General features: G+C 25.1%; 1 protein-coding gene across 1 annotated transcript; it reads right to left on the reverse strand.

Moving 5' to 3' along the window:
- Nucleotides 1-7,071: 7,071 nt before the first annotated feature.
- LOC132936617 (high mobility group protein 20A-like) lies at nt 7,072-12,716 on the reverse strand. Its single transcript, XM_061003374.1, has 9 exons — nt 12,235-12,716; nt 12,029-12,148; nt 11,821-11,945; nt 11,405-11,539; nt 10,953-11,003; nt 10,732-10,782; nt 10,484-10,580; nt 10,206-10,421; nt 7,072-7,982 (listed from the first exon to the last, which is right to left on the reverse strand). The coding sequence occupies exons 1-9, from the start codon at nt 12,272-12,274 to the stop codon at nt 7,837-7,839; spliced, it is 981 nt and encodes a 326-aa protein (XP_060859357.1). The 5' UTR covers nt 12,275-12,716; the 3' UTR covers nt 7,072-7,836.
- Nucleotides 12,717-17,724: the final 5,008 nt, after the last annotated feature.

Genomic DNA, 17,724 nt, shown 5'->3' on the forward strand with positions numbered 1-17,724 from the left:
ATGTTCACCAATTATTTGATTAAGTATAAAATACCAAGTAAAGTAATATTCAATATTATGATACAATTTTCAAAACTTGTGTCCCTGGACGTTCATCAATTCATAATAGATAGGTACAAGGTTGAAATGGTTGAATGCATAATTTGAAAATTGCATGTTTACTTCTTTGTCATATAATTTTATTACAGCCTGTAATGTTTTTTTTCTATAAATATCAATAAAATTGTATCTGTTGGGTAAAAAACAGGGGCAGATTTATAGGTATGTGGTGGCCCCTGGGCGGAATATATTGTGGGGGCCCCTTATACATAAACAAGGTAATATATTTTTTTACTTATTAAATAATATTTATTATTATGTTTAGTAGTAGTAACAATTAAATACTATTTAATAATAAATAATTATAAAAACAATCAAATCGAGTATAACTAGTATATTAAGTAATATTATCATAATATTAAGTGTAAGTAATTAAATGAAAAATAATAAATAAAAATAATAAAAATAATAATGTCAAGTAATTAAAATTAAATGCCTGGAACTTTTCTTAATTTTATTTGTACAAACTTATCAATAACGTTTTGAAAATCAAGTTTTCTTAAAATATCAGATTCAGAGCTCATTATCGCTAGTTGATTGAGCCTGTCTCCGTCCATAGAAGTAGGTACGCAATCTATTTTTATGTGTTTTAAATTAGAGAACGATCTTTCACTACTGCTGTTTGTAATCATAATAACAAGATAAATACGAGGAACTATTTCAACATAAGGAAATTTACGAGTAAACTTCACATCAAACTGTTTTTTTGATTTTTGTATAAATAATTCTTCATTACAATTTTAGATTCTGAGCGAAGCGATGAATGTATTGATTTTACAATGATGTGTGTTTTTTTTTTTATTTTTTTATTTTTGTGTCTGTCATTACCTTTTAGGACAGTAAAAGTGCTTGGATTTTCTTCAACAGTAACTTTTCTGATAGGAAAGTGAATCTAGTTGGTACTTTTGGGGGTAAAAAGTAAAAATTTCCCAGTAGTTTTCAAAAGCGACGAGAAAAAACAAAAGAAAAATTAAGGAAAAACGGGAATTTTTACGCAAAATCTGTTTTCGAGAAAATCGATTTTGGTTTTTGGTGTAACTGTAAAACAAATGACCGTAGGGACATGAAATTTTGACTGAATGTTTATATTAGCATTTTCTATACACCATAACATTTTCCAAATATTTTGACTTATTTTGAGCTCTTTACGGACATTGTCAATTTCCATTTTTTTTAGTTTTTTTTTCTATAAATATCAATAAAATTTTACCTGTTGAATAAAAAAAAGCTTGAAAATTTAATAGAAGGCTCCTAGGTTATTGTTTCAAAGGCAGATGAAAAAAATTAAAATCCTTAGTCACAGTTTTTATTTATAAGCATTTAAAGTTCAAATTTTGACAAAATACGGAAAAATCACGAAAATTAGCAAATTATTTTGAGTTGAGAATTCATAAAAATTTTTCTTTTTAAATCTAAGATTTGAAAATGTAATATAAGATTACTCATAAGTTTGTCTACCTTTATCAAAAAAAAAATGTCTACAAGAAACTACAACATTTGATATTCACTCGATTTCTCATGTAACGATTTTCTTATTTTGTTATAAATAAAATACGTATGACTGCAGATACTTGAAAATTTCACTGAATGTTTGTATTAGCATTTTCTATACACGATCAAATTTTGAAAATAATTTGCTTCTTTTTGAGCTGTTTACGGACATTTACGGACAAGGCTCCACGTAAATAGTAAATATATTTGGTAATATCATAGGCTGACTGACCGTTTTCGCTCAGAATCGTTTTTCTTATGCAATGATATTATATAATTGAATTCAAATTTAACACCATCCATTACAGTGACCCACTTGTAACCTACTGTACAGCATAGCGACATCCACTTACCCACTCTTTTTTTTTTTTTGAGTTCAAGTTTGGACAAAATTAGAAATTTAAACGAAGAAGAACGATTTTAATTTTGTTAGAATTTAAAAATATTATTCGTGAGTATTGAAACTTCTAAAGTATATTATTATACAGTACCTATACACAAATTATATTAATTAAACATACCTGGCAGCTACCGTATTAATAAGAACAATATAAAATAATAAAATATAAAATATCTTAGGCCGACAAACCGTTTCCGCTCAGAATCGTTTTACGTATACAATGATAATAAATCATTGAATTCAAATTAAACACCATCCATAGGTACACCATACAAAACATTTTTTACCAAGAGATTTTTAATACATTCAATTTTGAACGTCAGAACTAAGATCTTTTATAGATTTATGCGATGTAGGTGGGACCAAGAACAGTTTCAACTGTAATTTTAATTTTTTGATAAAAAAATGAAATGTTTATGTACACGATAAATTCAAGTTTGTGGTGTCAATGGCTAAATAGGCTAGAAACATTTAATCCAAGCAAAATTATAAAATCACAATGGTCACTTTTATTCATTACATTTTTTAATTTAAAATTACATGTCAATTAATTAGAATTAATGCAGTAAGATTAAGATTTAGCCAACTATCTACTTATTATTCATTATTATAATTCCCAACATATTAAGGAAAACATCTCACAAATAATACTTAATCTCTAAATGGATACTTACTGAAACAAAAAAATAAAAATTTAAATATTTTGTCTACCCTATGACAAATTCATAGGGACGCTGTTTGCATCCATACAAATACTTTGGTACCTATAAAGAAAATCGTACATATACCCAAATTAAAATGTTATGTTTCAGGTATTTTACTGCGATGATGTGTGATTTTTTTTATGTAAATGACTATTTTCTAGTATTAAAAGTAATTTAGATGTTACATTCAGCTCGTCTATAATAGATAAGACATTTGATAAGACCACTTGATTGATACTTTAAGAGTTAAGAAAGTTAATTATTCAAAATTCCCAATAGTTTTAAGTTTTAACACTACCATCGATTATTATTTGAGTCAAACGTTAAGCTACGACTGTAAGTTGTTTATATAACTAAAGATTTTCACGAAATCGGTTTCAGATATTATTTAGTTAATTTTAGAAGTATGTATTTAAATTCAAATCTGATAATTTAACATTACATGTTCTAATATCCTAGCTATATAAGGGATCGGTCAAATTAACAAATAATTACTAAGCAATGTTAGGTACCGTCCGTAGGTCTATTGTAGGTACTTACAATCTTAAGCAAAAAAAGTTTGAGTAAAGTTAATAGTTGTACCTAGGTAGTATTAGTAAAATTGTATTGGTACATTATTAAGGTACAATATAAGGTGGGCATTGTTAAAAAGTTAAAGTTAAGTAACAAAGTTATTTTTTTTACTTTTTAACGGAACTAGTTATTCATTTTTGTCTTTAACTTTTTAGTTTATTCAGTTAAAATGTTTTTTTTGTAACTTAACTTTTTATAGTTAATTATTATTGTTGTGCAGTTAAGTTTTCTTTTCGTGTCATGCGAAACCAACTAGACAATACTGATTCGATGACTCTTTTTCAATTTTGGACAAATTTTTCTAATTTTGTATTACAATAACCTAATTGTTTGCACAGTGTTGAAACGTTTTGATGAATGTTTGTGTAAAACAAAATAATATGGCAGCTTATGACTTAAAAATATTGTGAATAACTTGAAAAAAATTAACTTTTATTAACTGAGTTAAGTTAAGTTTAATTTTGAAGTTACAAACCTATATAGCAATATAGCAACTTTGAACTTATCTAGTTAAATTTTTTGTAAACTTTTAACTTAACTGAAGGCAATTTAATTAAATTAACTTACCTTGCCACAATTAATTATTTTCATTAACTTGCCCACATGTGTAGTACTTCTATATTCATATTTTATATCTATTGCAAAAGACAATACTATGATGTACGATGTACATATCTATAAAATAACTATTAATCAGCGTATGACAAGATCGGTTGATTAGGTACTTGAGAAACTGACTAAGTAATTAGTTTAGTAGAATTATAATACCATATTGCTACATAGTTTTTTAGCAAGTTTTGAGGAAACTTATTTGGTTATTCATTTGGAAAAATAATGACGTTCAACCAAGACTTTTTTATCAATACCTGAGTACTTATATATTATAATTGTATAATATTGTTGTCCACTATGTTACCTCATATATGTGGATATACCTATATGACAAAATATTTTGAAACAATATAGATACACGGAAGGAATTATTTTAAATGCTCCTGTTATCCTTAAAAATAACTGTAATGGAACTCCTGAATAATTTGTTCTACTATAGATTTATTAATAAAATATTAAAAGATCATTGTTTCTTCAATGCCCATATTTGTTGGTAATTAAGCACCTATACCTACCTACTAACCTAATTTATATTTAATTCACATTTACATTATTTCCTAACTTTGTGATTTGTACTAAAATTGTTAACTAGTATTATATATAACTAGTATATATTATGTGGTTAAGGTAAAACTGTACAAAAATATTAAGGTACAATTGAACTAAATATTTCATTTAAAATACCCACTTTAAGAGGTTAATTATTTTTTAAATAACTATATAGTATAAAAATCAAATATAGATTCGTGTTTTTTTTAATGTTAACAATATTTAAATATATAATATATATTATTAATGTATAAATTAGGTATACGTCATAATATCAACAATATTTAATTTACATTTTAGAAGGTTAAAAACATATATCTATGAACTATATATGAAAGCATTAAATAGGTAGATATATCATGAATGAAAACATTTTTTTTTTAAATGTCCTAAAAAACTATTTTGAGCAGACTTGATTATAATGCAGATATTTGAGCACCCCGGGACAAAATTATTTGACCGCCACTGCCTGCAGGGCCTAACTAAGGCTCTACTACCTACATGCTCAAATCATATAAGAAGTATAAATAGGTAGGTACAGCATGTACCTACCATTCACTGTAAGAACTTAATAATCTGTATTAACAGCTAAACCTTAAACTGGCAATTTGATATACCTTCAACTTGTATTAATTAATAAAAATATTTTTTTGGTTCTGAGCGTATTGAAAAAAATATGGACAATTAATTTTAAATTATGTGCTTTTTTTCTGTCTAATATCAACTTTTGGGCAGAACCAAATCACTGATTTTCTACTAAAACTCCCAGTAGTATTTAAAATTATTGAGAAAACGAAAAAAAAATTTAAACTTAAATGAGAACTTTTAAGCGAAAACCAATTTTTTTTTTTATGTAACCCAAAAACAATGAACATTTAAATGTTTACCGAATGTTATTAGATATTACTTATTACCAATGTTAACCATTTCCAAACATCAATAAATTTCAACAATTTTTTACTCTGAGAAATTTTTTAGTTTATATTCTTTATATATATATTTATAATAATTGTCAGAAGTTAGAATATTCATAAATATTGTTAAAATCCCAAAAATTTGTAAATTATTTTTCAGTTAGAAATTGTTTAAAAAACAAAAAAATTGGTAAGTGAGTGTCGCTTTGCTGTACAGTAGGTCACAAGTGAGTGACTGTAATGGATGGTATTAAATTTTATTTCAATGGTATAATATCATTGTATACGAAAAACGATTCTGAGCAGAGACAGTTTGTCAGCCTAGTATATTTTTTATTATATTTATATTGTTTTTATTAATACAGTAAACAGTAAGTTGAATTCATATAATTTGTGTATACCGTATCATAATATACTTAAAAAGTTTCAAGTAGGTACCCACGAATAATATTTTTTAAATATAAAACAAAACTTAAATTGTTCTCCTTCCTTTAAATATCTAATTTTGTCAAAATTTAAACATAAAATAACGATAAAAACTGTTTTTATATTTTTTTTGTTACAGAATAACCAACCATTATTTCAGCTACTCATCAAGTACATAGATATAAAAAATTAAAAATTATAATTAAAACCATGGTTGTAGATATACTGGTTGCACAACTCTCTGAAATAAATGGACCCTCTCATAATTCCATTATCATAGAATGAAGAACTAATGAGCGCTCCTTGTGTGATATTTTTGAAACATTAACCATATTAACCATATTCTGTGAAACAGTTGGTCGCTAGAATTCACTACAATCTAGTTCTACTCCCAGCCTTATTACATTGTTCTGTGTCTTATCGCAAAACATATTGAACGGTCCATGTGTTATAAGCAATTTAATATAGGAGTTGTGTAGCCAGTATATCTTAAACCGTGATTAAAACACATCATTGTAGAATCAATACATTCATCGCTTCGCTCAGAATCTAAATTATTTCTTTTCAGAAAGAGCTAATATTTAAATTTTTAATAGAAGATTTCTCTAAGTTATTCTCTTTAACAAAAAAAAAAAGTTTACTGAAAAGTAATGCCATAGTACTGGATAATAGCCATAAGACGTTTTCGATTTTCATTAACATTTTTTTTTAATTAAAAAAAAAATTTAATTTATATATTAACACCAAACTAAGTGTCACTAATGGGCGTCTTACTCAAGAAATCCATGTTTTTTTTAACCCTTATCCTATATGCTTATTGTACAAAATTGTATAGATTGTGTAAGTGTTTGTGAAATAAAAAAAAAAAATATTTATATATTATAATCTTAAATAAAATTAATGATACTTATTACACTTAACTACTGCAGGCTACAGATCGACATCGTTAGAAAACTAAAAGGTATAGGAAATTAAATGAATCAATCCAGGATAATTAACTTTAGAATAATATTAAAATGTTGAGTTATGAGCCAAAATGAGTTCAATTTCCCTAGTGTTACGCTAAAAAGACAACATTATTATAAAGTAGATACCTATGCTAGGCTGACAAGACCATGGCATGATTTTTCATTAAATTCAAATTTAACACATCCATTACAATGGCATAATTGTCAACCTTTCTCAATATTATCATTCATTAATAATATTCTCAAGAGTAACGTATGAATATAGTGAACGGCCAAAGTCCACGAGTCTATTAAAATATAATCATATCTTTTACTCAACACATTATATCACCACATCAGTTTATGAATAGTATATTTTCGACAAATCAATAATAAAAACAATAATTACTGATCTTCATTAGAAAAATATGATTTTACATTAGATTTTGAAAATAAATATTTTTGAACTCTAAATATACAAGTGAATATATGCATTTTAAATAAAATATACAAAAAAAAAATGTTTAGTCAATTATTTATGTGGTAAGTCGAAGACTTAAAAAACAACCAATTAATTTGGACTAAAGGAAAAAAATATGCTAATGCATTGAAATCCTAGAATTAATAATAATAATAATAATAATACATTCATATTAATCTATTTTAATAAAAATAATGTCTGGATTTTTTACATAATTTGAAATAAAAACTAAATCATATTAAAATATTAAGTAATAATCAAAAAAAAAAATGTTGTGGGGAAGAGGTCCTTGAGCCTTGGCATATACTAATTATATATTATATTATCTTAAAGAGATTCATGTTTAAGAAAAGGCTAAGAACTCTTTATAAAGAAACATTTATATTCATAGAAACTAGATAGGTAATACCTATCTCACAAGAATAATATTTAAATTAAATTTATGATTGCTATAAAAATAATATTAGGTATGAATCACTCACGATCATAAACTTGCACAATGAAAAGAAAAATAATGAAAAAAATTCTTTATATTACAGATTTCTAAATAATAAAAATACCAATTATAAAATGTTGACAATTTGGAATACAATTGGATAATTTATGAATTATAGTTGAATAAATTAAAATATAATTTGTTTTAACATTGTGAAAAATCCAAATTAGAAATAACTTGTTTTACATTTGCAATCCAGGAAGGCTCAGTAGCATTATCATTTGATAGAAGTGTGACTAAATTAACCATAAATGTGTCAATATTTTCATTAGTAGGTGGCTCAGTGGTATCTAAAAAAATAAAAATATATTTTAAATATCATAATTATAAATTTAAATTTGAAATAATAAACAAAATTATAGATAAAATAATATATTATTTGACTATTTTTAATCATTTTTAAATGAACAAATACTTCAACATTATATTTTATGAAAAAATACTAACACCAAGATTTATATTTTATTTATTTTTCAACAATTTAATGGGTCACATTTATATATAAATAATCACTTATTAATAATCAAAACTGATTTCTAAAATTTTGTTTGCACCATAATTTTTAAAAATGTCCAGAGTTAAATACGAAAGCAAGGTGTATATAATAACCTGACAAATGAAATAATGTTAATTGTTCTAATCAATATTTTTGATTGAAAAAAATGTGTATATATAATTTATAGACACTGTGCTACAAGTACTGTATACAATTTTTGTTTTTAATAATGAAAAAAAAAATTTAGTTTAAGTTCTTTTTGCAAAAATTCAAAATCAAATTTGTAATTTAAGTTTTAATAAAATATTTAATGGTAAAAATTCCATTGAGTAAGTCGAGTTTAAGTTGAGTATTTTTGCAATTTATTAAAATATCAATATTTTTTAGAATAAACTAATCAAAACATAATAACATTTTTTAAATATTATTTTTGAGAATTTTCAGATATAAGTGAATCCTAAATTATTCATTATCAATATAATTTTCAAAATTTTTTCATACGTTTTAACTAACATTTTTTCATTTTTCATTTGGTAGGTCTTTTTGTTACTTCCTATACACTTTTAAGACTGTGGAAGGAGAAAAAATTGGTCGGCACTTTGATACTTAAAAATACAAGAGTGTGAAAGTGTTATACTACGGACAATTAAAACTTTAGACAGCCGATCCTTAGACATCTCCCATTCATTGTTAATTTAGCACAAGTAACAAGGTAAACTAAAAAAATTTAGACGCAACTTGCTATTCTTTGATGATCTAAAGATTGTGCATATTTAATTTAATCAATACTTATCTATTAGATAACTGTTAAAATAGTAGTTTAAAATGTTATCTTGTCAAGGGTTCAAAAAAAGAAAAAAATGCAAATTAAAAGATGCTCAATAAAATGGATTTGATCGACAACTGTTATTAATTATGGGGACAGTCACATAAATATATATTACCTATATAACTTTAAAACTGTGATTAAAAATATAAAACTGTGGAAGTGTTATACTACGGGCAGTTAAAACTTTAGACAGCCGATCCTTAGACATCTCCCATTCATTGTTAATTTTGCACAAGTAACAAGGCAAACTAAAATAATTTAGATGCAGTTTGCTATTCTTCGATGATCTAAAGATTGTGCATATTTAATTTTATCATTATTCATTTACAGTAGGACCTCAATTAACCGTGCCTCAATTATCACTGTTCCCAATTAACCATGATCATTGATCACTCTTCTGAAAATTTGTATGTACCAAAAGTAAATGCATAGGCGTGGTAAGCAGTATATTGTACGTAGGTTAAGAACCATAAATAATATCTGGACCGTATTTTAAATAGTTTTATTAGGGTAAGACAAATATTTAATATAACATATAAGTTATCAAGAAACGTAATGACCTTTTTTGCGATAACATTACATAAACACATGTGAACATATACTATAACATTGTGATACATATGCATATAAGATATATATAATATTGTACATTATTGTAACTCATTAAATAGAAAGTCTTAATTAACCGTTAGGTTTTCATATATCCCTTCCTAGTGTGACCCCTTCCCACTAACATTAGCCCGGGTAATCGAGGTTCTACTGAATTAGATAACTGTTAAAATAGTAATTTTAAAATTTTGTTGTGAAGAGTTAAAAAAAAAAATAGTAAATTAAAGAATTCCCAGCCTAGGAACGTGCATTTGATTTACAACTGTTATTAATTATAAGGACAGTCACATAAACACATGTATAACTTTAAAACCCTGGTTAAAAAATCAAAATTGTGTAAGTTTTATACTACAGGCAGTTAGAACTTTAGACAGCCAATCATTTGAGAACTCTCATTTATTTTTTATTTTGCACAAGTAACAAGACAAACTAAAAAAATGTAGATGCAATTTGTCATTCTTCGATGAACTAAAGATTTTACATATTTTATATATTTTTTATCATTATTTATTAGATAACTATTAACTATTAAAAAAAGTATTAAAAAATACATTTATTTTTTCAATTTAAAATATTTACCTGGGAATTCAGTGTTAGCAAAAGCATCTAGAAGTAGAGATCGTAATTTAATTAAATACTGTTCATACTTTGAACATCCAGCTTTAAGTTTTTCAGTGTTAGCCATTAAATTGATAATACCATTTTGCATATTCTCAATATGTTTATCTAAGACAGATACTTCTTGTCCTTGATCTGTTACCTTTTTACGAAGGTATCGAAGTTCACTGTCTCTACCTATATAATAAAATAACAATAAGTAATTTATAATAAATAGATAAAATAAAACAAATACTAACCTTTATTGAAGTTTAAGAAATCATCAGAATATATAGGTATGTCATAAACTGTATTAATGTTATCACTATCTGGCTTAACTTTTTTTATTTCTTGATCCTAAACAGAATAAATACATATTTATTAAATTAAACAACTATTAACAATTAATTCACATTTTTATAATATCTTAATATATTATATAAATTATATTTTGCATGTAACTATTTTCATTAAAATCTCCAATATATAAAAATGTATATAATATTACCTTTTTAAATTTGTTATCACTAGATGGTCTTTCTTTTTTTATTTCTTGATCCTAAATATAACAAATATACAGATATTAATGATTATATTAAATTTACAAATATTGATAATTATTAACATAAAATTTGTTATTTTGTAAAATCTTAAACTGTATTATATATTATTTTTCAAGCAATTTTTTTATTCAAATCTAAAACATAAAAAAAAATTATATAATATAACCTTTTTTAATTTGTTATCACTTGATGGCTTTTCTTTTTTTAATTCTTGATCCTAAACAGAATAAAAACATAGTTAGTTAACAATTGTCAACAATGATACAGTATAATTTTATTAAATCTTAAATTGTAACATATATTTAAATGAAACTATCTTTATTGAAAGCTCCAACATAATATAAAATACAATATTTACCTAACCTTTTAATTTTTAACTATAAAATTATTAGTGTATAGTTAAAATACTATTTATTATTTGAAATAAAGAATTCATAGAACAAATTAATGAATAAAAAAGTTTCTCAAATAATTATCCCAAGTTTCAAAAAATATTTAACTAAGAAAAATATTTTTTAAATGTAAGGTTAATATTTTAGTGTGGACTAAGATGTCACAAATACTATATTAATTTTATATTTATTTATGAAAATAATATAATTAAATAGTTAAACTAACTTCTTGGTTATTGGTATTAACTTTTTTTTTTTTCAATTTGCGTTGAATAAAATTTTTGTATGCATCAGTCTTTTTATAAGCTGCTAATTCTTCAACATATTTTACTCGTTCTTGTTCAGCGGCTAAGAGATAATGCTAAACAAATTTTAAATAATACAATATTTCATTAAAATAATAATTTTAATTCTTTTTAAACGCTGTCTCAAAGTGAAATACACATTTCCGTCTTGGGGCGCATATCTCTAACATAATGGCATAGGTAGTGATCGGTGGAAGGGGAAAAAAGTGCACAATACCAATGTATTCTACTTTAAGACAGCAAACTGATTATAGTTGGAGGATAGTTTTTTAAATAGTTATTTGTTTTTACTGATGATCATATGACAGTAGTTTATAATATATTAGAAAGCAATTACTTGTTTTTTATCAGCCGTCAACTGGTTCCATTCAGTAGCTAATACTTTGGTTATTTCAGCGAATGGTAAATTGGGATTTTCTGAACGAAATTGTTCACGTCTATCATTTAAAAATCGTATGTACCCTGTAAATATAGATAAATAATTTATCTTGGTAGTTATAATATCTAACTAAAACAGTCGTAGTAAATAATAAGTATTTAATTACCAGAATGTGGAGGTCTTGGAGCTGTTTTGTCACGTAAACACTTTCTACGTTTTTTACGTTTTACATTATTTTTATCAACTTTTTTAGACATACCATTTTCAATGAATGCATCATCTTGATCTATGATATTTAAAAAATAGAAATATGTAATAGGCATGCAATAGCACATGCTTTTTATTAAAATACAAAATTATAAACATGAGTACCTGATATATCCATAGACTCAGTGTTTTGAGATTCCATCATTGTAATTATTTAAGCTGGCTCTGTTTATTATAAAGTCTAAGCGTAAAAATATTCATAAAGCCAACGGCTTTCAACATTGATTTTTACGACCACATTCAAAATCATGGAGAACAGTAAGTTACCATAATCGTGAAAATTGTAGAAGTATTGATTTTTACATCGTATAAAAAGCGCACTCGGAAAACGATGGAATAGTGGAAATAGTAGAAATGTGGTCGGTCATGTGGATTCTGGATACACTACACAAACACAATATTCTTAATAATATATTCCATTGATATTTAACATATAAACATCATAATATTATTATGGATAAGCAGATACGGCATTCGTAATGAATTTCCCATAAAGACTAAACACACACTTTTAGGCCAACGAAACGGAGAGAGAAACGATGGTTCTTCCTCGCACAGAAGCTTCAGAGCAACAAGGAAACTAAAATTTAAACAAGAGAGAAAAGAGATGTTAACAATGGTATCAGTGAGTTGTTGTGTTGCCGAGCTTATCAAACATTTTAATATCAATCATAAAAAAGTAGGTACTGAACACAAGTCACAACCACGGTCTTGTTAAAAAGACCGCAATCACCGAATATCAAATATCAAAATATAACAAACTGATTTCGTTCAGTCTGCGCGAGCTTACGCGACTTTTGATTGGCTTTTATTTTATGGCGCCTTTTTTATGTTTTTGAATGACAAAATAATATTTTAATATTATCATCACACTTCTTGCTTGGGGCGGAGCAAAAATAATACTTTTAAAGATCTGAAATTAAATTAAAATATTGTTCTAATATTCATTTTGAGTAAAAAAACTTTAGAAGGTTCAACAAAAAATAATTATACTTAGTACCTATCCGGTCATTTTCTACCGGCCAGGCGATTGTATAAAAAAACTGCAATAATGTTCTCAATCAATGAATGAATACTCTTAAATAAAGTTGAATTAACGCATAAAAGAACTTATAGAGCCTATGATATCCCAGTTAAATACACAAATAAATCTTTTGGAAAGTGTTTCGTTGTTTACCTTTGTCCAATATATTTTAATCAAATGCAGACGATCGATTAGAAAAATATATTCAATGGTGTACTTGGAGAAAAAAAATAGTTTATAGGTGGCTTTACTCTGAATTATGCATCTTGCAATAAATAATAATAGTCCTTATGTAATTTGATTTGTTTTTAATTTAATTTTTAGTCTTATTATTTAATTTTGTTTTTAATTTTTGTATCTATTTTGTACAACACTATTTTTTATTAACTTTAATTTGAAATGTATTTATTGTATTTATTGTATTTATTTATTTGTTATTATTAAATTGTATACAAAATGTCAACAAAAACTCCTACTCCATCAGAAGCTATGCTTACAGGAGTAGTACCTATATTTATGTTCTAACTGTATTGTTATAGAAGAAAATAAATAAATAATATATATTTAAAAATAAAAAAACTCTGGAATTTTGTACTGAATACTCATCTACGTATATTTTACTGTATTTCAATACATTACATTTACATTTTTCACTGTTACGCTTTGGATTCTTTAATTGTCATTATTCTAGTTTGTGATTTTGTTGGTTACTGTAGTGGCAACAAAAAAATGGAAACTATATTGAAGTTGTAATCTAAAAATGAATATTCATAGATTCCTTAATGATGGTCATATGGCTATATGGCGGATCTTAAACATTTCGAACATGAAATTATTTTGTTATGAATGCAATATTCACTATTCAAGTGTTCAATACAAACGTAAGATAAACAACATGTTACAGTAGGTATACAGAGTGTATCTTATGTCATTGTACGCGGGTTTTTTTTAACGATTATGGATCGATGACATAGAATTTCGTTAAAACAAAAAAATACGTGTTTCTTTATTTTTAACAGGCAATTTTTTTATAACAATTTCAAAATTTTTAAACACGCAGGTATACCAATAGCCAAGTATACTTAATTTTTTAAAATGGTAACTAGGTACTATATTTTTAATGGATTCTGGTAAAGCTTTTTTTTCTGAAAATTTTGATAGTCAAATCATTAATTTTGGTTCGCTACTTTATTTACTATAGTCCTATAAAGTTTAGTAAAATATGCATTAATACTTTTAATTGAAATCATTAATATAGGTTTATTTAAAAGAGCTAAATAATTTTTTTCTTATAACTGCCTTTTTATACATTTAAGTAGTTTAATCGGTAATCTAATGACACTTTCAAAAAAAAAAAAACAAAATTGTTGGCAAACATAGTTCATTATTTTTATTTTAACATAGAATCATCAAAATCAGTATTAATATTTTAATTTGTTATTATAGGTAATCGTAATTAACTACTTCACAGTTACTTTTCTTACAATACAGGCGTGGATCCAAGGGGGGAGGGGGCAAGAGGCCATGCCCCCCCTGGTGATTTTTCTATTATATCTATTTTCGGCAGCCGATAAAATGCATTGTTTTGCCGATAGCGTTTCGGCCGTGTCCGTTTTTATCGGTCGCCGTCAAAAAGCTAATAGCCTATTAGCTTACATAGTATGTACAATGTTTTTATCAGGCTGAAATTTTATTTAATATTTATAAAACTTGAAATTTGAACCATACAGGTTCCCTATATTGGTAGGTATCGCATGCAAAGTATGAATTTAGGAGTTGAAATTCATAACCCTTCATATTTTTTAGTTTTGGACATTATTTTACATTTTATTTCGTACTTTTCCTATCATAAATTACTTTTGAAATTGTTATAAAAAAATTGCCTGTTAAAAATAAAGACACATCTTTTTTCGTTTTAACAAGGGTTTGGGACTTATTGTACTTAAATTGTTGGAAATATGCATGCACGTTGCACATACGCACCTAAAATAATTTAAATATGCAACTAAACATTTTTTTTTTAATAGCATTAAAAAATCTTGATTCATTGAATTCAAGTTCAAACAATGTCTTTAAAGTTTAAATCTATTATTATATTGCTAATGTTTAAAACCAAATATCGTCTATTTTAACTGACCTTTATTTCACAAAGTTTACAAAATAAAAAAACCACTATGCTATGACTCGAACTACGTATATAATGTATATAGGTATAGGTTATATATAATGTATATTGGTCGACTAAGTAAAAATAAATGATGTAGACTATAAAACTGTCAAACATAAAGTAAAACAAGAACATATTTTGTATGCTAAAATAACAATTCAATTTCCAAATATTTTCAAATATGCCTAAAGCCAAAATATGCTATTTAAATTTTTGTAATTAAGTTTTCTATGTCTCAAAGAAATGTATCTCACTTTGAATACTCTACAACCATAATTTAAGAATATTCAAGAGCAATATAAGTCCTGAACCCTGGTTATGATTGATATAAATTGTTTGTATACCTAGTGTATATGGTAATTTTGATAGTAAAAAATATAAAACGATATTAATAAAGTTCTAAATTGCTCAAAATGTCTATTATTTGCTGATGACACTAAAATATTTTAAAAATCAAGTGTATTGATGATTCATTGGAACTTCAAGCCGACTTAGATAATTTAAATAAATGGTGCATCAATGATAGTTCTTAAATATTGATATGTGCGGTTATATCGTACTTTTAAAAAAAAAATATTATTTTTTTTAATTGTGTTTTACATAATACAAATCTAACGTGTAAATATATTATTAAAGACCTAGGAGTTTCATTTGACACAAAATTATCTTTTAGCAATCATGTGGATTTTATTCATAATAAAGCTTTTATTAAGCTGTTATTATTAAAACGTATGTGTAACAATTTCAACGATAGTTCAGCTTTAATAATATTATATTATTCCCTAGTACGCTCCCATATTGACTATGCCTCTTGAATTTGGCACTCGGATAGTGTTTGTCAAAACCATAGTCTATCTTGTATATAAAATAATTTTTTGAGATATTTATCTTTTAAATGTCATTTTGAAAGACGTCCTCATTTAGGGTACATTAATATTAGTATTTTTTTTAATATTGCTCCCTTAAAAAGTATATTTAAAATGCCAAATGTTAAAATTTCTTTTTAAACTACTTCATAAATTTATTGATTGCCCAGAATTTTTAGAATGTATTAACTTCAAAGTAAATGTAAATAATTCAAGAAATAAACAAACTTTTTATTTATCAATTATTAAAACTAACTACATGTCATACTACACCCTGCTATTATATTAATGTCATGTGCAAACTTATTCGATAACTTGGACCTGTTCAATATAACTCTAAATTCTTTAAATCGCTATTATTAGATTATTAAGTTTAATTATGTTAAAATAATTGTTTAATAAATTATCAAATTTTTAATTTCTAACAAGTATATAATATTATATATATATTTTTTTCTCTATTATTTCTATACATTTTTATTATAACTCACGCATGTGCTGTCATTAGGATACTATTGTAAATTGGAATTTTATTCCGTTAATAAAATATTATTATAATATAAAATGTGTACATTTTTGATAAATTTATTAATAATACAATTTTTAAATTTATATTAAAAACGATATGTGATTAATTACACAGTCAATTATTACTCACATAGATTACATTACCTAGTGTATTATTATTTCAAATATATTGACTGTTACAATTATAAAATAAGTATTAAAATGTTTATAGGTACCTAATAAATATGGAATACAATAAAAATGAATTGGTTGTACATTAAATTAAAATAAAAACTAAGGCGTCATTAAAAAAGTCAACAGCTTATGATAAAATTAAAGAATTATTAATTTCAATTACATTTCTATTTAACAATAAAATGCTTAAGTTATGTTAAATATAAGTGGAGAGGAATATTAATTCAGTTATCAATATATTTTCCCATCATGTATACACAACTAAACAATATCAACGTAAAGAGGTAAAATTCCTATTTTTACATTAATTTTAAATTTTAAATTTGAATCTTAAATCTTAATCAAACGTTGAGTATTTTAAGATGAAACAATATTGAATTATTAGTATTGAAAATTACAAATAGTAACATAATATGACTAAGGGTAAATAAAATGCAGGTAAAATAAACTGATGGACACAACACCAAATTATATCTAAACTAATAACTAATGTAAAATACCATTTTCAGTAAAACTTGTTGGTTCTAACTTATTTTATTGAATTTATGATTGAGAAACAAACACAAGACATTATAATATAGAATATAACATTGTATTAAATATAAACAACAGCTCTTAAATAAAAATGATTGAGTAAACTAATAGATCCATAAAATAATTCAATCACAGCTAAAAAAAAATAATGCATTTTTATGTTCTAATAATTAATGTAATAGTGCATTTAAAGGTCCTTTTTGTTGGTATCGGATGTTTCAAGTGGTTCTTTAAGTATTGTTTCATTCTTGTTTGTCTTGTTGTCTCCTTGATCCACAGGTGATTTAATGTTTTTATTAATG

Source organism: Metopolophium dirhodum, chromosome 1 (genome assembly GCF_019925205.1).
Source record: "Metopolophium dirhodum isolate CAU chromosome 1, ASM1992520v1, whole genome shotgun sequence".
NCBI lineage: Eukaryota > Metazoa > Arthropoda > Insecta > Hemiptera > Aphididae > Metopolophium > Metopolophium dirhodum.